Source organism: Pholcus phalangioides, unplaced genomic scaffold, assembly GCF_987345545.1.
Source record: "Pholcus phalangioides strain wild (caught in Gottingen) unplaced genomic scaffold, Ppha-v1.0 ptg000004l_1, whole genome shotgun sequence".
Classification (NCBI taxonomy): domain Eukaryota; kingdom Metazoa; phylum Arthropoda; class Arachnida; order Araneae; family Pholcidae; genus Pholcus; species Pholcus phalangioides.
In genome coordinates this window covers 13,429,309-13,455,158 of record NW_028301597.1, presented here as the reverse complement: position 1 = coordinate 13,455,158, position 25,850 = coordinate 13,429,309, and the positions used below count along the sequence as shown (strand labels likewise).

Genomic DNA, 25,850 nt, shown 5'->3' with positions numbered 1-25,850 from the left:
TGTATTTTTGAAATATATGACATTCATATTTTTATGGGCATCTTTTTCTCAGCCACCTCGTTGAGCATTTTGCCTGTTGTGGCGTTGTATTTGTATTTATTTGTATAGATCACAAAATTTAAATCTTTTTTCTTTACATAATGATATCGAAGTAAAAGTAACCTGGTGCATGTTACTGACATGTGGTAAAGTTCGTGATTAAAAGAAGTATAGATCTTTGGGGGTAAATAATAAACGAACTCAGACGCGTGCTGACTTTTGGAATCCAGAAATCCGGAGATTCTCCCAAGAGGGAGAGTCCCCCCCCCCCCCCCTCCCCCTTCGCCGCGCTCATAGACCCGATCAAAAATTTTTTCATCTTTAAGAAAAAGTTCAACCCACTCCCCGGGCAAGTTCTGCATTGTCCATGAGCAGAACATAATTTAATGTCAGTCTTTCCATGCAGAATAGGGAAACCACATCTACATACTGTACATAAATGTTCCCTTTTTCTGGATGCTATCAGTGATATTGATAATCTTGTGTATACGAACTCTTAAAAGCAGTTTTACTGGTATATTTCCTTTCTGACGACATATTTAATCTGAGGAAACAAAAACCTCAAAATACAAAGCTGCTGATGAAAAAATCTAATTGTGTTTACGCAACACCTAGAACAGAACCTCTGCTCCATGGGCGGAGATTCGGGGGGGGGGGCATGGGGGGCAATGCCCCCCCAGGATAATAATTTTACAATTTCCAACGATTCTAACAAACCTTTACGATTTCCGGATTTAAAAAAAAATTGAGGGGGATAATTTATTTTTAAAATGCACAAATTTATCATTTCAACTTAAATATGTAAAGTAAGAATAAAAATGGTTGTGGTTCATAAAAGGAAAGAGAATTACTACTATACTGTATACATAGTATCTACTTCAAATGGGGACGAGCATTTCTGAGCCTCTCCCTTTTTTCTTTACTCAGCGAGCAGCGTGATGGAGTGGATGTTGGGTATCAGTTATATTGATGATTGTATACATGGTAGTCCGTAAACCGTTTTGAAAATAATAAAGTTCGTTGGAGTATTTACGATTGTCTCTCCAGTTGGGCTCCTTAGTTTCAGTTTCATAAGCAGGTGTAAGCCGGGAGACAGCTAGACAGCTTGATCGTAGTAGCTGACAACAGACATTTCTGGTTACTATAAAAAAAAATAGAATATAGTTGAATTTTGCAGTGAATGTATACAATAACCATTTGTATGGAAGGTGGTTTATTTTTTTTTCAAGGGAACTTATCACTCTACTATAGTCATTCTTCAGACAAAAGTGGTATTTATTTATGTCTCTCTCTCTTTCTATATTTTTCATTTCTCTTTTATTATTAAGGCAGCCGTTAGAGGGCAGTTAACGGTTTTTTTTTTTTTTCCAGTTGCGATTATAAATTTATTTCATTTCGTTTCAGTCCATCTTCTCTGTTCTAAATTTATTTCGTTGCATTTGTTTGAGCCTTTTCAGTGAAATATATTTTTGAATGACGAATTAAGTTCTTGGATAACAGTCATGAATAAAAGATCAAGAGATATACGTTCTTTTTTTTCGGGTTCGAACAGCACCGACACACTCTCAACTTGTAAGCTGCTCGTACCAAGTTCAAAACGTGAGAATGATAAACTATTAGTTGCTCATGGTGAGATATAAGGACCATCATCGTCAAGTGTGGAAAACATAAAAAAATGTAATGTACTGGATCTAGGTGATTTGCACAGTGGTCCATGTCGTCCAGTATTATCTAGTTATCCTCTGTCCAATGTTTCGGGTGCCAATAGAAGTTTTACAGCTTCGTATTACGGGAAATACGACTGGTTGGAATACAGTGTTAAAGAAAACGCAGTGTTATGCTTCGAGTGTAGAAATTTTCCCTCAGGAATCAAGGAGGATTTATTTACAACGCGAGGCATGAACAATTGGAAGAAAACTAGCGAAAAATTGCATAAACATGCGGTAAGTGCAGTACACTTGTTTTCAATCTCTAAGTTGCTCGATTTTCGAAAACCAACCGATTCCGTTGCAACTAAAATATCAGATTCCCATAAAGTACTTGTAAGTGAAAACAGAGCGTACTTCAGGAAGATTTTAGACATTTTAATGTACTTCGCGAAGCAAGGTTTGGCTCTTCGTGGCCACGATGAATCTGATAAATAACAAAGGTAATTTTTTAGAATTGTGTGAACTTTTTTTGTAAATATGAGCAAACATTTAAAGAGAAGTATGGGCATTACCATAATTTGACGAGCCCTCATGCACAAAATGAACTATTAGAAATAGTGAGAATTGAAGTGCTGAGAAAAATAGTAAATGAAGCTGGGTATTTTTCTCTGATGGTCGACGAGACGAAATGTCATAGAGTGCAGCAATCGTCAATTTGCATTTGCTATCTCAAGAACAAGGATATAAAAGAAAGAATACTTGGCATTATAGATGTTTCTATTTCACGAAATGCAGATGCCCTTGCTATGATTATTTAAGGTTTTCTTGATGAAGTCGGTATCCATGCATTAATAATTGGGCAATCATACGATGGTGCTAGTGTGATGGCAGGGGTAAAAAATGGTTTACAAAAGATCATAAGGGATAGCAACCCGTTTGCTGTATATGTACATTGCTTGGCACATAAGGTAAATTTTTGGTTCTTGTAGCTGCATGTAAAGAAAATGATTTTTGTTGCAATTTCTTCAACACAATGCAATCATTGTACCACTTTATGTCATATCCTGACATGCATGCTGAATTCCAAAATATTCAAAAAGAACTGAACATAACATTACCTGGGTCTGATATCAATAAGCTCAGTGACACTCGTTGGTCTTGTAGAGCCATGGTTGTGCTTGCTGTAAAGCGCAACTACGGAACTATTATCACGGTCTTGAATAACAGGGCAACAGACATGAGAAGCTCAAAATCTGCTGAGGCTAGAGGACTTTTAATGTCTATCAAATCACTGGATATTGTTGTTTGTTTGGCGGTGTTTACAGAATCCCTGCCTCTCATTAATGTCCTTAGTAAAATGTTACAGAGAGAAGACACTTGCATTGCCCAATGTGCCCAAGCAGCCGATGGAGTGATCAAAGAGTTGGAAACAAAAAGGAACGATAATGGATGGGATCAGAAATGGTATGAAATAAAAAAAATGGACAAAGACTTTGACCTTCATGCAATTCCTGTTACAGTTGAAGTGATGGAGAAAGGGGAGTGTCATAATCCTAAACGGCCTAGGTTGATAACGAAGAGCCTAGATAGCTACATAGTGATGACATCTGTTGGACAGAAAACGAGGATAGAAGGGAGAAGTTCAGAAAACGAAGTTTTTGGAACAGGAAATGTTGAAACTGAGTTAAAACAAAAGTATAAGCGCGATTTCTATTACCCTTTTCTTAGACATTTTGTTGCAAGAAATGAAAAGAAGATTCTTTGGAGAAGCATTGGAAATCGCAAAATCTAGCGAGAAGTTTCCTCGCCTTAACGTAAAGGAATCAAAATTTTTCATGAACATGTATGCTATACCAGGGATTGATGGAGCACTGGCTGAAGCAGAAATGACAGTTCTAAAAATTGTCAGCCGAATCCCACCAGACATGCCTCTCAACAATATTGTTGAAGAAATGAAGCAAAATGTTATGAACACAAACATATATCCCAATGTGAAGACTCTCTTAAAAATATGTCTGATATTGCCATCAAGCAGCGCTAGTTGCGAGAGATCGTTTTCAGCCATGAGGAGAATCAGTAGTTGGCTGAGGTGTTCGATGAACCAAGAGCGCTTTTCGGACCTCATGGTTTTGTTTTTGGAGTCAGACATATATATATAAATCAACAATTTAGACCTAGATGTTCTGATTGGCATATACATTTCAAAATGCGAAAAAAGAACGATCGCACTCCGTTGAAACTGCGCAGACTTGTACACAGTTGTTGTGGAGGTGGATTTCTTTAGCGAGCTATACAGTAATTCCCTATTGCCTCTATAAAATAAAATCTATTTTGATTGTAATTTATTTCAAAAAAATTTTAAATTATTGTATGCAATATTTTTCTATGAAGAAGTAATAGAAATATTCAGTACTGTACAATGTCACACTGGTATCAATCTTTCTCGTTCAGCCAGATTTTCTCTGACCCGGCTAATCCTCGGTTTCGGATAGGCCAGATCAGGGATGTTCTTTTTTTATTGGTGTATTCTTTTGCGCTCAGTAATTGATTAAACCTTTCACTGTCCCCTTTTGAAATGTACCATGTTCACTGAATATAGCTAACCACAGGTTACAGTGATAGGGTTAAACAACATTTTTGATTACTTTTTTTTTCTAATTCTAAAAAATTTGTTTTTAAAAATTACGTTTCGTTTTCTATCCAAGGAAGTTTATGGCTCTTGCAGTTTGCCATATCAATCTATGTAACCAGTTTCCTAGATTTGAACTTTTTTTCATTTCCGCATGTTTGTATTTATGTACGTTATACTATTTGCACATAGTATTTTGTATGTATAATACATATATAAATGTGATAAATCGGAGGTTGCCTATAATCGTCCGTTATTATGCATAATCACTAATCGTCTCAGTAAGCTTAATAAATTTTCCTGTATTTATCTCTTTTATTGGTGATTATGCATAATTTGCGGATGAAGTTGGCAAGTATGATGAATATGAAAGAAATCATGTTATAGCTTAAATTAGACCACTGATCAGTATTCTCCGTACCAAAATGGTACGGAATACCAGTATTTTACCAAAATGGTTTCATAGTCATAAAGAACACGGTAATTATGCATAATAACCGTGTTTATCACATTCACCGTGACCTACTTACACGTAAGCGTGTGCTGCACGTACTCACATACATGCATAACTATCATCATCATCGTGCCCCCCAGCCCTTCCAGTCTATCTCCGCCTATGCTCTGCTCTAGAAGGTATTGGCTTACGGCATGGCTGTTAATGGAATACAATGGTTATACAGAAATTTCGGAAACCATGGTCATACCCCTGATAAATGATTGCCGATAAACGCTAAGTAAACAAAGTCACGTTTTTGCCGGTGCTTAGATGCGATCAATACTTTTTTTATGGCTGCTTGACAGAAATGACCACGGCTGTCCTCTATGGGCGTTTTCCCTAACAATGATGGTAGTCATTGACGTCACGAGATGAAAGCTCGCAGAAAATCTAATATTCTGCCAAAATCCGGAGAAAGGGTTAAAAATCTGGAGTCTCCCGCCTAAATCCGGAGAGTTGGCAGGTCTGCGAACTTAATCCCTAGATACAGTGTAGAAAGATAGCTTTTTTTTTTTTTATTATTTTTTCTGGATTTTGTGAATGGAAAAAATAGAAAAATATAGGGAGCTAAACTTGGCTAAATTGCACAAAGTATTTTCAATGCATTACAGTGTAACACTAGGATTCCCGATTAAAAACAGAGGGATTATTTTCTGTATAAAGCCTTGAATTTTACGTTCTATATAATTGCTAGATCTTGCACCAACATTAAAAAATATATCGATGGGCTTCCGACTTTACTTTTTGTATTAAAATTTTGAGTTTGCTCGTTTTTTACCAAAACTCATTAAATCTGTGAAAGAATAAAAAGTGTGTAAACTATTAAGCAACAACATGCACGTCGGAAACACGTCTACCAATTGTACAAGAAACAATCAAGTTAATTTTGTTTTCTACAGTTGATGCTGAATGGTCCATTGGTTGTACAATGAGTGAATTGAGATACGGGCATCATATGTGTGATACTGAGTTGACACCACTCATTCACTTTAATGGGGAGGGGCGCTGATAAAGCACTTTCTACAAGGAAAATGTTATTCTATGAAGTTAATTTAGGCTTAACAACCTTTCATGTTACATAAACACAGATTTTTGGTGTTAATATTTTTTGCTTGCAGTTTGTCCATTAATGCTGAATCAAATTTGAGCGATTCGACGAAAAAAGCAGGTGATATGAAAATATGAATTCTTAATGATTAACAAGATTTGTTTCAGGGTTCATAAAAAATTTTCTAAATAACAATTAAGGACTTTTAAGAAGTTTCAAGCAGTTTTTAAGGAGTCGTGGCAAACTTCATAAGTTTTACAGCAAAAAAAAGGGGCGGGGCACATATGCAAATTTATTTTTTATTTGCCAAATTTTCCCTCTTCTCAAAAATATAGACGTAGAAATGGTACAGAAATTACAACTCTTGATTTCTTACCCAGCATTATAAGAATTCATAAAATGATCAATCTACATACAAACTTTTCTGTTGTCACCAAAGTATTCTAAAACTTTCAAGTTTCGGTCAAAAATATAACAGCATCACATTAATTATAAAAATTCTAAAATTCATTCCCCCTCCCCCAATTATTCAAAATAAAAATCCACAGCTGACAAAGATTTTTCTAACAAAATTATATTTGCAGCAACTCTTTATTCATCTCTCGCTCAAAGTGGAGATCAACACAAATATATATAAAACATACACAAATTCTTTAAAATTAAGTTTTCAATTTTCCAGTTATACTCAGAAAGAAATTGTTGTAAAATGAGAGCAAATTTCAGGACATTCAACACGATGTTTGGCGATTTGACACTCGTTATTTGGCAAAATTTACAAATTAGAACTCATAATTCCGCGAACTAGCTCTTATTCATGAAATGAATTTTTTTTCCCACGAAACATCAGGATTTGACGCAGTGACGATCAACCACAGTAATTTCTGCTGCTTGCAGTGGCGACTTTTTTTCTTTCTTTGAAAACGGAAACAGCGGCCGGTTGTTAAGAAACACTGGACTAGAGTAAACTATCTTCAGTTGTTCGATCAAGGATATGATCGGGGTTTCACGATGAAAAGGCCAATAATTTGAATAAGGAGCTGCAGTTACAATCCGATTTTCGGGGACAATCGAGAGCAGTGGGGTGGGAGTCTACTTTTTTTTTTTTTAGAAACAGCTGGAAGGTTTTTAAGGGTCCTTAAAAAGGAAATGAAAATTAATGACTTTTTAAGCACCGTACGAACCCTGTGTTTTAATAAACTCAGTTGATTTGAATAATAAAAAAAATTTTAATGATTTTTTTCATACCTTGGTCTGGGGAATGAGTACGATAACGTCATATGAAGAAGCAATTGCCTCTTCCCCATGAGCCGTGACTCGCTATCTCCATCCATGCCAAAAATTTCAGAAAAATATGGGCTTTACAAAAGTCAAAATTTTGAACGAGTGAATGTGAAATGAAAGTATTTTTGAGTTTTGTGTTTGCTGCAGCGATTTTTTTGAGGGAAAGCTGGCTCCCATTTGCATTTCAATCAAGCAGTTCAGACAATTACTGATCTGTGATCATGAACATACAGCTATACAGACCATATATGGTTATAATAATCGTTGAATTGACAAACGAATATACTAAATGCAAGATACACATTCCTTGTATAAAGGATAAAAAAAAACAAGAAATATAGATGTACAGCAAAAAATTATTATTTTTTTTTCAAAGTATCTTCTCTAGATGATATGCAATGGTCTGTCCCATTGTTCAATAACCTTTCCAAAGCAAGTTGAGAATGCTTTTTTCTGGAAGCTGCCTCAGTGAACCCTGAACAACTGAAATTTATATCAGTTCACAATGCTTTCTCCACTTGTCACAAACTTTTCAAAACTGTGAAACATGATATATTAAACTAGCTATAACACCCAACTTGCTGAGTTTTTTTCAATTATTGGGAGTATTGAAAAAAGTGACAAACCATTATAAAGGCATATATATGTCTGAAAGGCATTGCTAGGGAACCACGGTAACCAAAGTAAAACTTTTAAAAGTGAATTGTTGAAAACCATTGTTGCCGACAGTTTTTTAACCATTTCGAGCTAGGATGAACTTTTAAAGTAGCCTACAGACATGCCAACTCTTGGAATCTATAAATCCAAAGATTCTCTCGAGGGCCCCGCCACTCAGTCTGTCAAAAAAAAATTTTTTAATCAATTAAGAAAAAGTTCCATTCCTTCCCCCCCCCCTTCAACATTCAACACAGGTTCTGCATTGCCCTTGAGCAGAATATAATTCCATGTCAGTCTTTCCATGCAGAATAGAGAAATCACGTCTACATACCGTTCATAAAACATAAGTGTTTTCTTTCGTGGATACTATCAGTGATTGATAATATCGGGTATATGAACTCTTGAAACCTTTATATTTAGCTTTATATAGCTTAAAGTTTCAGATTTTCTTTCTGAAGACATTTAATCGGAGGAAGCAATTTAAATACTTCAAAATACAAAGCTGCTGACAAAAAAAAACAATACAATAACGATTATACAGGAATTTCAGCAACCAAGGTCATGCCCTTGATAAATGATTGCTGATAAACGCTACGTAAGCAAAGTCGTCTTTCTCAGTTGCTTAAATGCGGTCATCAAGACTTTTTTTTTATGGCTGCTTGATGGAAATGACCACGGCTGTCTTCTATGGGTGTTTTCCTTAACGACGTCGGCAGTCATTGACGTCACGACAACATGAAAGCTCGCATAAAATCTAATTTTCTACCAAAATCCGGAGAAATTTTAACAAATCCGGACAGCCGGAGGAAGAATGAGAAATCCGGAGTCTCCCACCTAAATCCAGAGAGTTGAGCCTATTGTTCCATCCGGGTCCTGTTTGATATATATGCAAAATTTGGTGGCGATCGGTCTAAAATTGTGGATTTGTATAGAGAACATACACTCAGAAAATCAATTTTATATACATAGATGCAATATTAAAATCATGGCACAACCCTCTTAGTCTTGATCTTGCACCATGCAATTTCTGGCTGTTTCAGATATTGAAGGAGACACATCTTGTGTACAAAAGCGATTAAAAGTTTTTGGGGGTTTTTTTTGCAATGTTGTGGATGCCAATTAATTTGAATGAAACTTTCTTTTCATACAGATGAAAAGTAAAAACTGGGAAAAAATATCATGTACTGTAAGGGAAAGAAAAACACAAACACTAAAAAATGAAACAATCTCAAAAAAGTTTTTCTCTTGTCAGATAAAAGAAAACTAACTACATGAGCAGTTTAAGAAAAAGACGATTCCATGTGACTACCACAAAAAGAACACAGAATTTTACTTAAAAGGTAACTGTTTGACCAATTCTGTTTTGAGTATCTGGGGGAATGTTTGAGTAGTTCTTATTTTAAGAACTGAGACTACAATCATCAGGTCAAATCAACTTTTGCAGTGATTTTTTTTATAAAGTCTGTAAACTGATATGGTTACAGCAAACTGTGCCATTCAAATAGATCGCTAAAGAGGAAATAAAATATATTGCACAATATTATTTTAAACAGGAATACTTTTAATCTTTGTACTTCTTTAATAATAATATGAATAATGAATGGCTGTACAATTGTAAACACTGTGGAAACAATATTTTACAAGCATTTATATAGTCATCAAATGAAATTTTAAAGTAAAAAACTAGTCATAAGTCATTAAAGCAATATATATATATATGCAGGCAAACATATGCATTGTCTTAGTAAAAAACATGATTGAGTTCAAACACTTCTTGAATATTTATAATCTAAGCATATTTTTTTTTTACATTATGACAATGCAGAACCACAAACTCATTCATACTACCCTACGACAAGTTGGACATGTGTTGTTTCTCTGAAAAAGAAAGGAAAAACAAATTAATGAAATGAATTTAAAAAAAATTTAACAATTAAAAATTTTTTTAATTGGTCTCCTCCTTATCCAAACAAACAGTTGTGGGAAACTAAAATTTGTCATAGATCCTTTTTAATGATATCAATTATAGTTATTGAAAAAAATTGAGAGGGGGAAAAACAAAGATGTGTGCTATTATACTGTTTCCGAGATCAAAATCATAAGCTCACTAAATAAAATCCTTTTCTCCAGATGTGCAGCATTTCTGAATAGCACACTGTAATTTTGAAAGTAATTTACACTAGACTCTACAAGGTTACTAGGCCAATTAGGGCATCTGCTCCAGAGATGCTGCTATACTCTAATTTACCTGGGCCGAAAAATCCAGGTCCTTTTTGAGTGAAAATGTGTCCCTCTCAAAAAAAAATTTATCTTGAAAAAAATTATGCCCCTCCCCATAATTCACTGGTGTGTCTATGAATTTTCTTCCAGCATGCCCCAGGTCTTTGATCACCTGCTTATATTTCTTTGTTCAGACTGAGCAGTGAGCCATGTTGTAATGCATTTCTAAAAACATGTTCTCTCTATCCAAAGGTTCATTTACCTTCATTATCTACTAGTAGGAAAAGTTTGCAAAGAAGCCCATTAACACAGAAAATTTAACTCTATTTATTCTTTTTATGTAAAAGAGAATTTAACATATGTAATGCAGCACATATAACAAATCTAAAACAAATATACAGTTGATCCCGCTTATAACATTTCTATTTAGAACCGTGGTCTTAACAATAAGTAATTGTTTTCCTGTTTCAATGTTTTTTATGATCATTTTTTGAAAAACGTTATAAGCAGGATCCACTTTAATTCACAGTTGGAGACACACATTTATATATTTACTAATAAATTGATCTATAAATCCCCTTCCGATTGATTTTACATTTCGTTAAAAAAATCTTGGCACTTTCAATATCTTCTGATCAAATTTAAAGCAAATTGAATTCTCAGTCCTCTCTGACACTTATCTCTTCTCATTCCCTATTCATACTTTGGTTTTCCTGGTAAAATGATTTTATTTTCCCTCCCTGATGGTACACCACTCTTATCTGTCGCCATTTAACTGCCACATATTTTAACACCTGAATATGGAAGCCATGTCAGATTTGTGTTGGAGAAACTTAACAGTGTGCTTATGTGTGTGCGCACCCAGCATTTGGCATGTTTTGTGTTTAGCAGGTGGTGCCATCTATCTAGTGTCGCAACTGGATACTTTCTCAAACGAGACAAGCACACATTTTGGCACACCCATGTAATGTAGAAGAAGCAGTTATAAAGGGTGAATATGGTGCACCCCCCCCCCCCCCAGTCCAGAGCCCGAGACACTAGACCAGTGATTCCCAAAGTAGGGGGCGAATATTCTAGGGGGGTGGTAGAAGCTACAGGTATAACATAGGATCCTATGGATTAGATTGCATGGGGGGGGGGGGGATGGGAGAAAAAAAATTCTGAAGGGGGCAGTGGGACAAAAAGGTTGGGAAACTATGCACTAGATCTCCACTTCCAGTTGCAGCCCTACATCTATCCTTAAACTGGTAATGTGTGCATTTGAAGTTTAATGTATACATATTTGTGTTGTAGATCTGTGTGATCGCCGCGGCAACCAGAAGTTTTTTCAAAGGAATAACCAACTCACAAAATTTAAAAACCTAATAGAAAAAAAAATCACATTTTTAGCCGATTACCATTGTGCAATCGTGGGTTCCAAACCCAGATTTTCACCAAAAGCAAAATTTGGGGGTGGGTTATAAGGGGCCTCTTCCCTTCCCCGCCACCCTGAAGATGAAAAATTAAATATTCTCTATAAAAAGAATTAAAATATTGGAATAAAATAATTTCTTTTATACCATCTGTTAATTTAAAATTCTTTTCCAGTCTTAGTGACCCAAACCTTCTATGAAGAATTGGATCCTTGTACCCCTCCAAAAGCTGATTCTGCGTACACACCTGTGCAGTGACTACCACATAGCAGCTAGATGACAAAACTGCGGATATTCAACGTCGAGTTTTTGCAGATTCGGTTTCTTCCACGATCTCTGGAAAGTTTTACAATTTGAACGGACATTCCAATCCTCTATGATTTTTAAAAAAAAACGCATTCGCAATATTGTAGGAAAAAGGTGAATTTATGCATATAAACGCGCTGTCTTTGAATGCCGGCAGATAGTCGCAAAAGTACCGTGATTTCCGGTATGTAACTGGAGTCACTGTGGTGTCGAGTGGCATGGTGTGGTCATAATGACAGACTTGCATCGTGAGGATCCGGGTTCAAAACCCTTGCAGCAGTGGTGATTCATTCATTAAACTTCACACTCTGAGTTGAAAAAAAAAACTTGTTTAAAAAATTTATTGCAGATGGCAGCACTGCACATAACAAGCATTACACAGAAACAAACTTCACGGAAGGTTCACTATACCTACACCTACATTCCAACATGTACCAATTCGTTAGAGGTTCTGCAGAGGAATATGGACGAGGTGCATGTCTGGTTTAGTAGTAGTGGTATGTAACCAGAAAGGAGAAAATCCACATGGGAATAGAAACTCCAAAATTTAACAATTACACGGGCCCCTCATTCAGGAAACCAACTAGATATCCCTCATCTTATTCTTCAACAACTCGCATGTATATTAATACAGTGCAGTGTACAACGTAGATCGCCCGTACAAAGATTGTGCGGCACTTTTTCAAGTCTGCACGATCATGATACATGGTAAAAAGAAGGAAAAAAAGTTGGGAGGTTTTTCTCTCTACTTTTTTCTTCTTAGAACTAGGAAAGAATGCGTCCCGATGGCGTGTGAACAAAATTTTTATAAGTCCTTTTTTCCGAAATTCCGGGTATTTGATGCGCTGTAACACGTCAATGGCATCTGTCCTCTTGAGGGTACAACATATTGACTATTCAAGGGGAATGTGAATAAAAGTTTATCGAAGGTGCAGCCCAATAAAAAAGTTCAAAAATCACTGTTCTAGTACTCCTATTTTCATCTGATGAAGAAAATCTGATATGCATATTTTCTGACTGTGTCCCCTGATGTTCCCAGTGTCACTCTTACCTGTTGTGCGTGCAGCAATGTGCATCTTTTTATTTATCCAAATTGTGTCGAGCAAGTATAACAGTGAAAAATCACGACAATGAAATGTGGTGGCAGAATATATAATGATAAACTTTTTTCTTTTAATTCACGCAACCAGAATATTTTATCTGAATTTATATTAGGTAGGGACTCTAACACTTGTAACATTTTGCCATCTGAGCACAGAAGTACATTTCTGTGCTCAGATGGCAAAATGCTACAAGTTACTTTTTCAAAAATTTCAGGATGGCAAATCAGTAAACAATACTATGCCAAAATGTGATACTGTGGCTTTTTGACCTTCCTTTGTTGTTTCCTCATAAACTGAAAGAGATGGACGAAATTTCGTCACCTTCCAAAATTTTGGCAAATGAAACTCCAGAATGCAAACTCAATTTTTTGGGAAAACTGACTTGACATTTTACCATCTGACCACAGATTCCACAAAATTATTAACCATGGTTCATACTTTTTAGAAGTAAAAAAATTCAAGGGCTATTCAAGCACTTTCCCACGCAAAAATTTTAAAACTCAAGGATATATCACGTTTATGATTTTTTCAAAAAAATTCAATTTTTTTCATTATGCGTGTTGTATTCAACATTTTATCATTTTTAATTTTTTTCTAATTAATTAAATGTATTTATTTATGACATAATTACACATCATCAATTTCGATTTTTAAATGCTAATTTATTAAAGATATACGATTTTTAAAAGAGTTATAGTTTTTATTTGAACTTGTACACAATATCAAGCAATATAAATAACATCTAAGCAGAAATATGGTCATCTTTCTCTTAGCCACCTCGTTGGGTATTTTGCCTGTTGTGGCGTTGTATTTGTATAAATCCCTAAATGTTTGAAACAGTATTGGAATTTAAACTCTATATAGTCATACATTCAACTTACATTCATTAATTTAATGGTTTAAAATATTTTGAAGCAATAACTGAAGTGCATTGTTTTGCTGCCAGATTTTTAGGCAACACCTTTCTAAGCACAGAAATACCTCAGGTATGCGTGACCACGTGTCCTGTTTTGAACGTCCTGTAACTCATCATTGTTGTTCTGCTCGTTTTCATCTCAGCAGAACATAGTTTGGGGGGGAGAAAGGCGACAAAAATTGATCAAGGAAATTCACAAAAAAAATTTCAAGCACTTGAAAATGATCATAATTTTTTTTAATGACTTTTAAGACTTGAAAATTAACTTTTTTTTTTCAAGGAGTGTATGAACTCGAAGTTTTTTAATACTTCCCCACATATATACTTACACAGAGTGATTCAAGACTCAACCTATAAACTTTTAGGAGAGGTAGAAAACACAAAAACTAAACAGAATCACAGAAATGTATCACAAAATAAAATTGTGTGCATAACTGTGGATGTTAAGAACTTTGAGCACTTGTGAAACTTAGCATGCACATGTACTGTCCTTGAGTATTGCCAAATAAAGTTTTTCTACCCATTACTGGCTTGTCATTTCTACATCTCCAGCTGATCAGGTTGGGGTTTCCGGGCATACATTCCTATGTGATTCTGTTTTCTACCTCCTGTAAAAGTTTGTACATTGAGTTTTGAATCACCCTGTATACTAGGGTGGGTCACGGTTTTATGTCAAAAATTTTTTTTTAATTTCTATCACGTACAGCACAAAAAGGGTGCCAAATGATGTCTTTAGCTCACATATAAATTTTTTTAAGAATGGGTTATCTTCTGCCTCCTTGACTTTAAAGAATACATATTTTGAAAAAAAAACCAACTTTTTTTGATGATTTTTCAATGTAAGGTTTTAAAATAAATTTTTAATATGTGTCTATAGAACAAATACAAATCGAATTAGTAACATTTACTTAATTACAAGGAAAAAGTTTAAAAAGTGGCATTTATATTATCATCATCATATTTCAAATAGAGTAAAAATCCTTCTTACTACTGAATTTCGCAAAGTGTTTCGAAACTTACTTACTAACCGAAACGGCGACCCGATCCATATTCCAAAGAATTTCTAACCGATAGGTCATCCCCGCAGTAAAAGAGAGTATGACAGTGGATCAGATATATTCCACTTCTGACAGTCAATGAGATCGATGTAAGATGATACATCAAATTTTACAATAGGAAGTTGCAACAGTCAGAGTATATTTTTCTGAATGTGGCGAGCTGCTGGTTCACGGATGTGCAATTCAGAGTCGGTCAGCATTGCGATCAATGAATTTTCAGGGTGTGCGAAGTACGTGTTTCTTTGAGAATTACGGGATATATTTTGCCTTTCAGTTCTGCGGGTAAATACCTAGTTGCAGGGATGAGCTTGAACAGGTGCCATGTTCCATCTTTACAGGAAGGGCGAGGTTTCATAGCAAACCAAGTTGGAGCATAAAACTTGACGACATACGTTGCTAGAAATATTACACATTTTCAGGAGATTCCATCAAAACGTACAAACGTAGAATTTAATTAGGACGAGCTAGCCATCAGGCATGAGACATTTTGCCTGGCGATTTGTTGATCATTTTGGTTGCACCATGGTTATTTTTCTGCATACAAGGGCTAATTAGACAGGGACCTACAATTCATTGCAGGTTTGTTTTTTATACTCATCGAGAGGTTGGTGCGCTAACCTCTTGATGGGGACTCCCTGCAGTAGCAATCTTTTTCTGCCGTCATGTCGCTGTTTTTGTTGTACCCCTGTGTGAGGAAAGTTCTCTGGCAAGAATGAACCGAGTGTTGAACTCGCGACACCCCTAAACACTTTTTGGTTTTTAGGCGAGTATCTTATCGACCTGAGCTACCGCGCCACTTGGTGATTTGTTTGCTAAATTCTTAGGCCTTTTGAAACTGCTGAGACTATTCTGTACAAATATGTTTGGTCTGTGCTAATACCTTGAATAGAAAACTTCGATAACTCTGTTGAAATAACTTGAAACAATTTGTTTCAAGTTATTTCAACAGAGTGTGCTTGTGTTACAAAGCACAATTTTTTTTCACATATTTCTGTATCTTTGCCGATTCTCCCTGAAAATGTTTTGGGTCCCGATGTGCTGCCGTCAATATGTAGAAACAAGTGTCGGAAGGGTAATTCGTAAGGGAAAAGCTTTTCTCTCTAACAGGTATTTTTTTGTATTTGGGGCAAATGCACTCTTCAATGTTTTTACACTTGCAGGATGAAATAAATGTCAAACAATAATTTACAGCGAAACTCTTCTAATTGCTTCTTCAGTATTTTAGGGTGTGATTTCAAAAGATTTTTGTATTTCATACATGATACGACTTTCACTTGTTTGTGTTGGACAGAAGAAATGGAAGCTTTTGACCATATTTCTTCAATTTTTGCCACGACAATGTCCTCTAGTTCTTTATACGTGGGCTCTTTATTAGTTTCATTATCACGTTTTATCTTATGACTGTTTCACTCACAGAACTTCATAACATCTTCGTAGGTTGGTAATATATTACAATTTAATGTCACTTGAATCACGAAATAATAGCATTTCCACTTTGAACGAGTATGATCCATGATGAAAATGGCACAAGCGAGCGCAACACAACCTCGCCTTATTTCAGGAGTTATACTGGGAAACGTGGGCATCGCATGAGCAAGCGTAGGGTCTTCCTAAACTCTCCCCCACCCCTCACAACCACAACATGACGAATTGTCTATGTTCAAGGCCGTCTTAAGAGTATCATGGGCCCCCGGGCCAATTGATTTTTCAGAGGCCCTACCAAACGAATTCTCGAAAGTTTCAACCAGATCTAAATTTTGTGAGGCCCCCGGGCCGTGCCCGGGTGGGTCCATGCCTTAAACGGCACTGTCTATGTTTGTAGAAAGTAACGTAATTGGTCGAAACCCTAACTGAAACCTACCTTGAAAAAAAATTCAAAAATATCAAAAAAAATCAAGATCAATCCGGGGGCAGTTACACTAATCAGAATGTAAAAAAAATCATGTGTTACTTTGAGACCATTTAGCATCTTTTATCGCTGTGCCCCTTAAAAAATGTGAATTTTATTTTTTTGACCCACCCTACTGTATACTTCATGAACTGAATGCACATTGAACAAATGCTGTGATTAAATGAAGTTATGTTTTTCACTTTACATTTCCTATTCTTCATGTGCCACTTTTTCATCTGATAACTGAAATCTTAACTATTAATTTCTTTAAAATTATAGTTTCATTTTCCCCACGATCCATTTAACATATATGGGTCATTCCCAAAAAAAATGTACATTCCACATTTTTGAAATGGAAAATTCAAAGTTGAATTTTCAAAACAAAACTGCTCTCAAATTATAACCAATGACTTGAAATTTCAATAACATCATGGTATTGAGAAGTATTTCATAAATACTTTTTACTTTTATTTTATAACAATGTTTCATTTTTTGGTTTTTAAGACTTAAAGACATGGATTTTGTCCACTCTGTTATGAAAACAAATATAGAGGTAAAAAAAAATTATTATTATTTCTGGTAGTTTTACCTCTAAAAACAATGAAATCAGCTTATTTCTTACACATATGCTAAAAAAAAGTCATTTTAAAAAAATTGTAATTTTTTTTCTATCATTATGCTGGATTTTCATGATTTTTTTCGAAATAACACGCAGAGAAAAGTTTATTTTTTATACATATTTTAGCTACTCAAAATCAAAGCTTTTTATTTCTGACAGACATTGGATTCATAATTTAACATTTTAGTTTGAGGTGTTATTAAATTTTTTTGCTTGTGAAATGCAAAAATGATTCCTGTAACAGGGTGGACATCATTGTAACAGTGCACAGAAATGTTTAACCGAGAGAAATATATCTCAACTATTCTAAACAGGTTATCCAAATATATTAAAGTCGAAAGCCAAATAATATTTATATATTGTTATTTTGTATCAGCAATTATACCATAGAATTCAAGGCTTAATACAAAAAATTATTCCTCTGTTTTTTTTAATCAGGGGAACCCTTCATTTCATCATCATCATTTGTGTGGTGTTCCAAGCGGGAAGAGTGTAGGCAATTTTGTACATTGCTCTGACACCACGTAGTATAACATGAATTGTGGACCATGTAGATGTGAAGTAGCAGCATACTGTGGGGATTTTCCAGATGTTTTGCAACAACGTTGGGAATGGAAGGTATGGTAACTGTTACCATTTTACTGAACCCCTGAACGTGGGATATTATAGTATAACTGCAACCGATACAAAGGCCATATCTAAATAAATGAGGAGGCTGCTCCTGTCTGCGATACCCTTTTTAAGAAAATGAGCAGAGGATATCTCCTAGGGATATGGCCAAGAACTCAACATGAAGTTATTCAAAAATAACATAAGAGTTCAAGTTAGAGCAAAGAATTGATACTCCCCATGAGTTCAGGGGTTCAGTATAATTTAAAAAATGTATCAAGTTCTAAATGCTGGCTGCATTTACTACTTCACTTAGTGTCACCAAAGTAATTCCTTCTCGGAATAGAGAAGGCAGCACATCGTTCCACGTAGTGAAGTGGAATTAAAAAATTTAGTTTAACGTTAAATAAAGAACATTTAAATATATCACAGAGACTTTTTTCACGTATTGCACTTATCTGAAGGTGGTCCGGAACTTCAGCATGCAACTAGAGGTGAGGCACTAAGTCCGGTTTTGAAGTGGACGTCCGCTGTGACGTAGACCTGACAGAGGCTGATTCTCACTGGCCCCGAGATGGATGAAGCCAGCTGGGAACCGTGTTTCCCATTTCAAGATGTACTGTCTATAATTAGCACAACATCGAAACCAAGAGGAGTCTGGCCAAGCAAGTGACACAAATCTGTACGGGAGACGATCATCGGACGTCAGTCCAGTGGGTGCCAAAGGGCTTGAACTGCAGGAGATCGGGAATCAGGCCGCGATGAGGCAGACGTTGAGAACAGCCGTAGTCAACCCATCTATTTCACATAGTTGGTGATATCAACTAGACCAGGAGCTCTAGGTGTAGGGACCTTTCCAACGTCACCTAGCTAACGTTAGAAGAGCCAAGTCATCGCTCATATGTAAAGCTACTATTAAAAGGAAGTTCGGACCTGCCGAGACACAAATGCAAATTAGAAAAACATCACAGGATACGTTTCCAAGCCTAAGGCTAGATGAAGTTACGTTAAATTAAATCTGACTAGTGAAAAACTAGCACCACTGTGCTACAACATCGGAGCACCAAACTCGTTAAGCGAGTGAGGTGAAAAGGAATGCAATGCGAACATTCGATAACCACAATCTGTATATATACTAATCAGGAAACAAATATTCTTGATCCACTTGGACCGCGGAAATACTCTGTCACAACAATAAGACTATTACGTCACAACAATAGGACTATTACGTCACAACAAGAAAACTTCGACATACTTTACATATAGTTTCAGAATACTAGTGTAACATTAAATTATCGTTTGGCAACGTGTCAGGTGAACTGGCAAGGTTCACCCAACACGACCAACGACAATCGGGAAAGTTTACCAACAGAGGTCCGCGGCCATCTGCCGGCAAACGAAATACTCAAATTAACATAAAACTTAAAACATACAAAGGGACACAACCTCCAATGAGACTAGGTGACATCTCTCCCGGGAGGTACCAACAGATTAAGAACTAAAGAAGATAATATCGCTGAGAGATTAATTTAGGTGGGACATTAGCTGCCCGACCTGCAGTCTCATCCTCGTCAAGCGACTGGAAGACCCCACCCTCCAGCCGAAAGACTAAGCGGACGAACTAGCCCACACCGGTATGCTAGCGAGACCTTCGGTGGTTTCCGGTGGCTAAGCGGTCCCTGGGGTCTAAAGGTAAGCACTCTCTTGATATTATAGTTAAGGAAAAACATGACCCGGAGGACGTCATGTTACACCACACTACCCCCCCCCCCTTCCAGTGCGGATCGCACAAACTAATTATTGACAACAAAAGGAAAAAAAAATATATAACATAGGATGGAATTATTACATGCACTTATAAAATGAGGCGATTCAGGGGGCAACTTGCTCTGCCGTAATGAGTCACAATGGGTTCACTGTTTGTACTGTTACTGTTAGTGGCAATGTGCACTGGTTTCACTCGTGCAATGTTCACACACATGTTTCTTCCTTTGCATCTGATGGTGATAGTGTTATTGCGCCTTGCGATCGCTTGATAGGGGCCATCATATGGGCACTGCAATGGCTTCTTGACAGCGTCATTGCGAAGGAAAGCATGAGTGGAATGATCAAGTTCTTTATGGATGAATGTTTTGGATTTATTATGGCGAGGCGCTGGGACAGGTTGAATTTTCGAAAAGTGTTGTCATAACTCAGTGAGCAACTGTTTCTCATTGACATCTGTGTTGGAAGCTGAGAAGAACTCACCAGGAAGTTTGATAGGTACACCATATACCAGTTCAGATGTGGAGCATTCCAGTTCTGGCTTGTATGCCGCTCTTAGTTCTAGAAGAACGATTGGCAATACTGCCATCCAATCTGTTGAGGAATGGCATTTCATCGCTGCTTTAAGGATGATGCCACCTTTCAACAACACTATTCGCTTCCGGATGGTATGGAGTGGTACGATTTTGTTTGATTCCCAGTAGTTTGCCGAGAGATCGGAATAGATCACTCTGAAATTGTTGGCCCTTGATCGGTAACGATTACTTCTGGTACTCCAACCGTGCAACCCAGATATGTATGAAAGCCTTAGCAACAGTCTCAGCACTAATATCTGCTATAGGAATGGCTTCGGGCTATCTTGAAAAGCGATCTATGCAAGTGAGGCAGTATCGAACCTTCTGATAAGGGAAGTGGGCCCACTATGTTGATGTGCACGTGACTAAATCATCAGGATGGAGATACAAACTGTCCAATATGAGGGCTGATATGATGATGAATTTTAGACCTCTGACAGGCGATGCACGCTTGAGCCCATTGTCGGATGTCTTTTTTCATGTTCGGCCACACATATCTGTCTATGACCATTTTAACAGTGGATTTAACACCCGGATGCGCAGGTTGATGAATAATTTTGAACACTTCCAAACGATATTGTTTAGGGATATATGGCTGTGGTTTAGACGTCGAGGTATCGAAAAAAAGTTGTGTTTTTCCAGATGGGGAAGAGAGCTGTTGAGGAACGAGTGAAGATGGTATATTTCTGTCAAGCAACTGCTTCAGTTCAAGGTCATTCTTCTGTGCTTCGGCGATGAGGTCGTAATTCATGGAAGAACATCAGCCCCCACAATAATTTCCACTTTTTATAGTTTTATAGAAACTATTAACTAATAACTATTACATAAGTAGTTTTAAATTATCCTAATAGATGGTGCATGAAGCCACCAAAATATATAAAACACCTTTTATACAGTCAGACCCCGATATAACAAATTCTCAGATTTAACAAATTTTTTCTGAAATTCTGATGGAAATGAAGCTCAAAACCCTTTTAACGAATAAAAACCAGCAACATAAGGAATTTTTGAACTATCCCAACTTTTTTTCTTATTACAAATACAACGCCACAACAGGCAAAATACCCAACAAGGTGCCAGGGAAAAAGATGCCCATAACAAATATGAATGTCATATATTTCAAAAATACAGCAACCCAATTAAAAATGTAATTACAAAAATTGTGGTTTGGACTTCCTAGGAATTGATCATTAGCTCTTCTCTAGAGAGCAGAGACACAAAAAAGAGCAGAAATTTGTTTCCTTCAGAATCTGAATGAAGAAATTTTATCGCTGAGCATGAAGCAAGACTCTTTCAATGGCAACTGAAGGGCCCAGTGGAGGGGCGAAAAAATCTCAAAGTACCAGGTAAATTTTGAAATTTGATGTCTTCATTGGGAAAAAATTGGAGAAATTTAAAAACTAAAATGCCACCATAACCTCACATTGTTAGTGAGGTCAGAGAAGTGAAGGAGGCAATAAAGCCATTAAGACTGTTTGTAGCCCATTGGTGTACACCAATACCATAAAACATTTTGCTGTTCCCATGTTTAGATATCAAGGTTTTTAAAGAATTACTTATAGTAAAGTAATTACTTTTCAAGTTTGTGCTCTTTGCTGTTGACAAGCAAAGAATCACAGATCTGAAGAGAAAGCATTATTTCGGTTAGCTAAAAAATGACAATTTCGATAGAATTTGATAAAAACGTTCACATCCAAAAAACTTTTATAAGGCAAATTTTTCTATGCATCCAAACTTTATTATTTGGTGTTTTTTTTCCAATTTTTGTTAGAAAAAAGTTATAACAGCAACCCCTAAACCAAGTAGCTTTTAACACTAGAACTGCGGCACTTTCGGTATACCTAGAACCACGGACTGGGTAAAATTGACCCAAACTGTCAAAAAACGGTATTTCATAGCGAAAAAACAGGAATTTATTTTTGGTTCCTGGGTTTTTCCTTACTCTTATTCAATGTTGTTTAACTGTGTATTCATAATGGAAATTTATATTTTTTTATGAATATATAATGGGCTTCAAAATTAGCTGAAAAATGATGTAATTCAGTAAAAATAAGACTTAGTATACATTATTTCCGATATTCAGTCCAAAAACATTTTTCAGTAATCTTATAATAGGACAAAGATGTAAAATAAGTGTGTCAAAATTGAATATGAGAAAGTCTATAATATGACTCTGTCAAATAAGTATTGATTTCTTACTGATAAGTGGAATTTATGATGAGCAGTTGAGCAAATTTTTTTTATATTATTCTTGCACATTCATTGCATGTTGAAGTTGCACATCCCATGCAAAAATTAACAGTTTTGTTTCCACACTTTTATGTTACCTGACCCATCAGATTGTTTATTTTTATTTATTACTATTAATAATTTATTTATTTATTTATACTTTTGCACAAGGGCAACACGTATGATGAACGCAATTCTTCAATAAAATTTTAGAGGAACTGCTTTCCAAAAACTAATTCTGGCCTTCTGTACTGCTCTATACAAAATACAGGAATATGCTTATAGTGAGGTCCAGAATGTTGTAGAAAACGTCTGTGATGCCACCTTCACCGAATATTTTCTGGGCATTTGATCGCTACAACTACGATCGTTACACTTTGCTGAATTGTAGTGTGAAATAGTTTCTGTGTGTGTGGAAGCTTTTTGGAGCTACTACTGCCAATATCGACTGCCAGATGAAGCGTGCTGAGTAATGAAAAACTTATTTTTCTTCCCTTGATAAATTGTAATTGTGGCATCATTGTTCTATACAACTGTAGTTTCACTATCTTTATTGCATCAGATAATATTGCTCTTCGATTTCGTCTCACTGTCTCTACTAAGCTCGTATTTTTTGGCTTTTAGTATTTGAGCCAGCTTCAGTGTAGTGAAAAAAAAAATGTTGGTTGAGGCATTTCTGCCCTTGTTCTCAAATGACTTGATCAGGTGCATCACTATGTGCTCTGACAGAGAGAGATTCGTTGGACGCTGATACTTCCCAAGATTTGGAAATCCATTCAAAACGTAATTGATGCAGGCCAGAATTTTATTTTTTCTGCGACATCTTTTGCCTACAGAAATTTCAACTACACGTTTTTTCTAGAGTTAAACTTTTACTCCCCCAAAATCTTTTTTGAGTCTCGTCAGAATTCCAGGTATTCAAGTTCACAAAAGAAAAAAAAAAATTTCAGCTCTACTTGCCATTCCTCCATTGAAAAAAGATAATCTGCTCTGACAATGAATTGGCCTTGACCTTGAAAGACCTATATTCTTCACTATCTTCATTTACAAATACTTTTTAGAAAGGGTAACCACTTCCAAGAAAATTATACACCCCTTTTTCCCTATAGAATAGTACGTTGGGTCAAAATGACCCAAACCGCGGTTCTAGGTATAAGTGCTTATAGCTCTAGAACACGAAATGGGAATATAATGAAATTTTCGTGAATTAATATTCATATAATATCATGAAAAGTCACGAAATTAGTTTAACATCTGTCAGTAAGTTTTTGAGATAAATGAAAACAAAGTTTGATTTGGGTCAAATTGACCCACTCCGCGGTTCTAGTGTTAAAATTAGCCCCTTCGAGTGTGTTAATGCTCCTGATCAATTTTACCCCAATATAATGATTTCCGTAATTTAACAAATAAAATGGTCAGTTTCTTACAATTTGTTAAATCGGAACTCAACTGTATTTATTTTTTATATTTTTTAGAATCTGGCAACATTAATGTGGTGTTGTGGCATGATTGGTGGCCATGCTGCTGCTCGCTCTCTAATTTTACCTGTCTATAATGATTAAGTAAAATTAATTATTTAATTCATCAAATGAATAAAATATCCCTCCCACAATTTTTTATTTGGAAAAATAATTAATGAGGCTCACCTCAAGCCATTTGTCTACACAATCTGCATGGAAGTCGTGTAAGCATGGTAAATTTCGAAGAAGTTCACCATACACATACTGCGACAGACAAATTGAACACTTTGTATCTTTGCTCCATCTCTCTGTATTCTTACTGTACTGCTTTGAATATTGAGAAACAGGAAGGTTGTTGATTTCCGCTTCAGATAATCCATGAGGTTGATCATCTGAGCTATCCTGGTAAAAATATTAACGTCAGAGTTTATAGTGTCCAATTTCACTTTCAACGACAAATATATTCACAGGTGTACATGGGGGAGGGTGATAAAGGAAGTGTGCCTCCCCCTCAAGATAAAAAAACAAAATGTTTTTGTAAGAACATTGGTATACAAAAAAAAAAACCTTTATATGCTGTTTTAACATACTTTTACGAAATCATTGCAAGATTTCTGTTGAAGAGATTCTCTGTGATCCCCTCAAGTCAATTAACATAAGATAATTTACTAACTCCCTCAATGATGAAAAGTTATAATGGCACCCAAGTGATGAAACTCAATTAAAATTTAAGTGGCTGGAGGCATATTTACAGATCACTTGAGTGACTCGCAGCACACAGATGACCTAAAAAAATGGTCTGCGATACATTAACCCTCTAAGTGGCCTGATGTATTCTTTATAGATCATTTTAGTGGCACTCTTGATACATTTCCAGACCACTTAAGTCGCCCGCTCAGGGTTTTTTTTTCGCAAAATGCATAAAAAAATCATAGAATGGGAAAGAAGTAGTAGCCACTTTTGCAAGAAAGCATACAGGAGGTACAAAATGAGTGGACATCCAACCATCAATCATTACATTAGCATTGTATCATTTTGCTAAAGCTTCCCCCCCCCCCATTTTCACTTTTTTGCGAAAGGAATTTTTTATCCAGCTTAAACCTTGAGCCCACTGAGCATGTTCAGATCATCCAAGTGACTTGTGGCACATTTCCAGATGACTCAAGTGGCTTGCATACATTTCCAGTTACTCAAGCAGCCTACAGCACATTTCCAGATGACTCAAATGGATTGCAGCACACTTTCAGACCACCTGAAAGACTCGCAGCACATTTCAACTTAACTCAACCTTTTGAAGAGTGTGGGGCCACTTAATTAAGTGATCTAGAACAGCGCCACACGTTATTTGTGTGATCTGTAAATGGACAGCGGGCACTCAAGTAATCTGAAAATGTGCCGCACCCGTTTTAAGTGATCTGGATATTTGCCTCAGGTCACTCGATTGAAGTAAGAATGTGCAACGAGTCACTTGAGTGATCTGAAAATATGCCACAGGTCATTTAAATAACGTAAGACTGTGTGCTGCAAGCCCGTCAATTTATCTGTAAGTGTACAGGAGCCACCTGGGGCAGGCCACATTTGAGCCATGGGTTGAGCACATGTACTTTAAAATAACATAAGAACACCCGAAAGTTGTTTTCTGAAGGTTAAAAAAAACGGGGTTCAGCTTGTGACCAATCGATTTGTCTCCCTCCCCCATAAAACCAGACTTGGCCCAGGCCTCTGTCCTGTTAGGGATGAACACTCGTTATGGGATGCCTGAAGAGAAACCCTATTCTCTCATGGAATCTCTCTTGTGTGTGGACAGAGCCTGTCCCTTCCCCTTTCTTTTATTTGCCTTCCTTTGCAAATGATCTGCAAAACAGATTCACTTTCCCCACTGGACTTCA

General features: G+C 36.3%; 1 protein-coding gene and 1 pseudogene across 2 annotated transcripts in view; one reads left to right on the top strand and one right to left on the bottom strand.

Moving 5' to 3' along the window:
- The first annotated feature begins 1,937 nt into the window (after positions 1 to 1,937).
- Positions 1,938 to 3,480, top strand: LOC149086563 (zinc finger MYM-type protein 1-like; annotated as a pseudogene).
- A 5,740-nt stretch (positions 3,481 to 9,220) lies between these two features.
- Positions 9,221 to 25,850, bottom strand: part of LOC149086562 (uncharacterized) — a 35,099-nt gene continuing 18,469 nt past the window's right edge. The window contains exons 3-4 of one of the 2 annotated variants that reach the window (XM_089256029.1): positions 24,148 to 24,363; positions 9,221 to 9,677 (exon numbers count right to left, since the gene is read on the bottom strand). In XM_089256029.1, the coding sequence (XP_089112155.1) occupies positions 9,639 to 9,677; positions 24,148 to 24,363 (255 nt within the window). In that variant the 3' untranslated portion in view covers positions 9,221 to 9,638. Of the gene's footprint in view, positions 9,678 to 14,776; positions 18,867 to 24,147; positions 24,364 to 25,850 lie in introns of those variants that run through there. The other variant, XM_089256030.1, reaches the window with a different exon arrangement.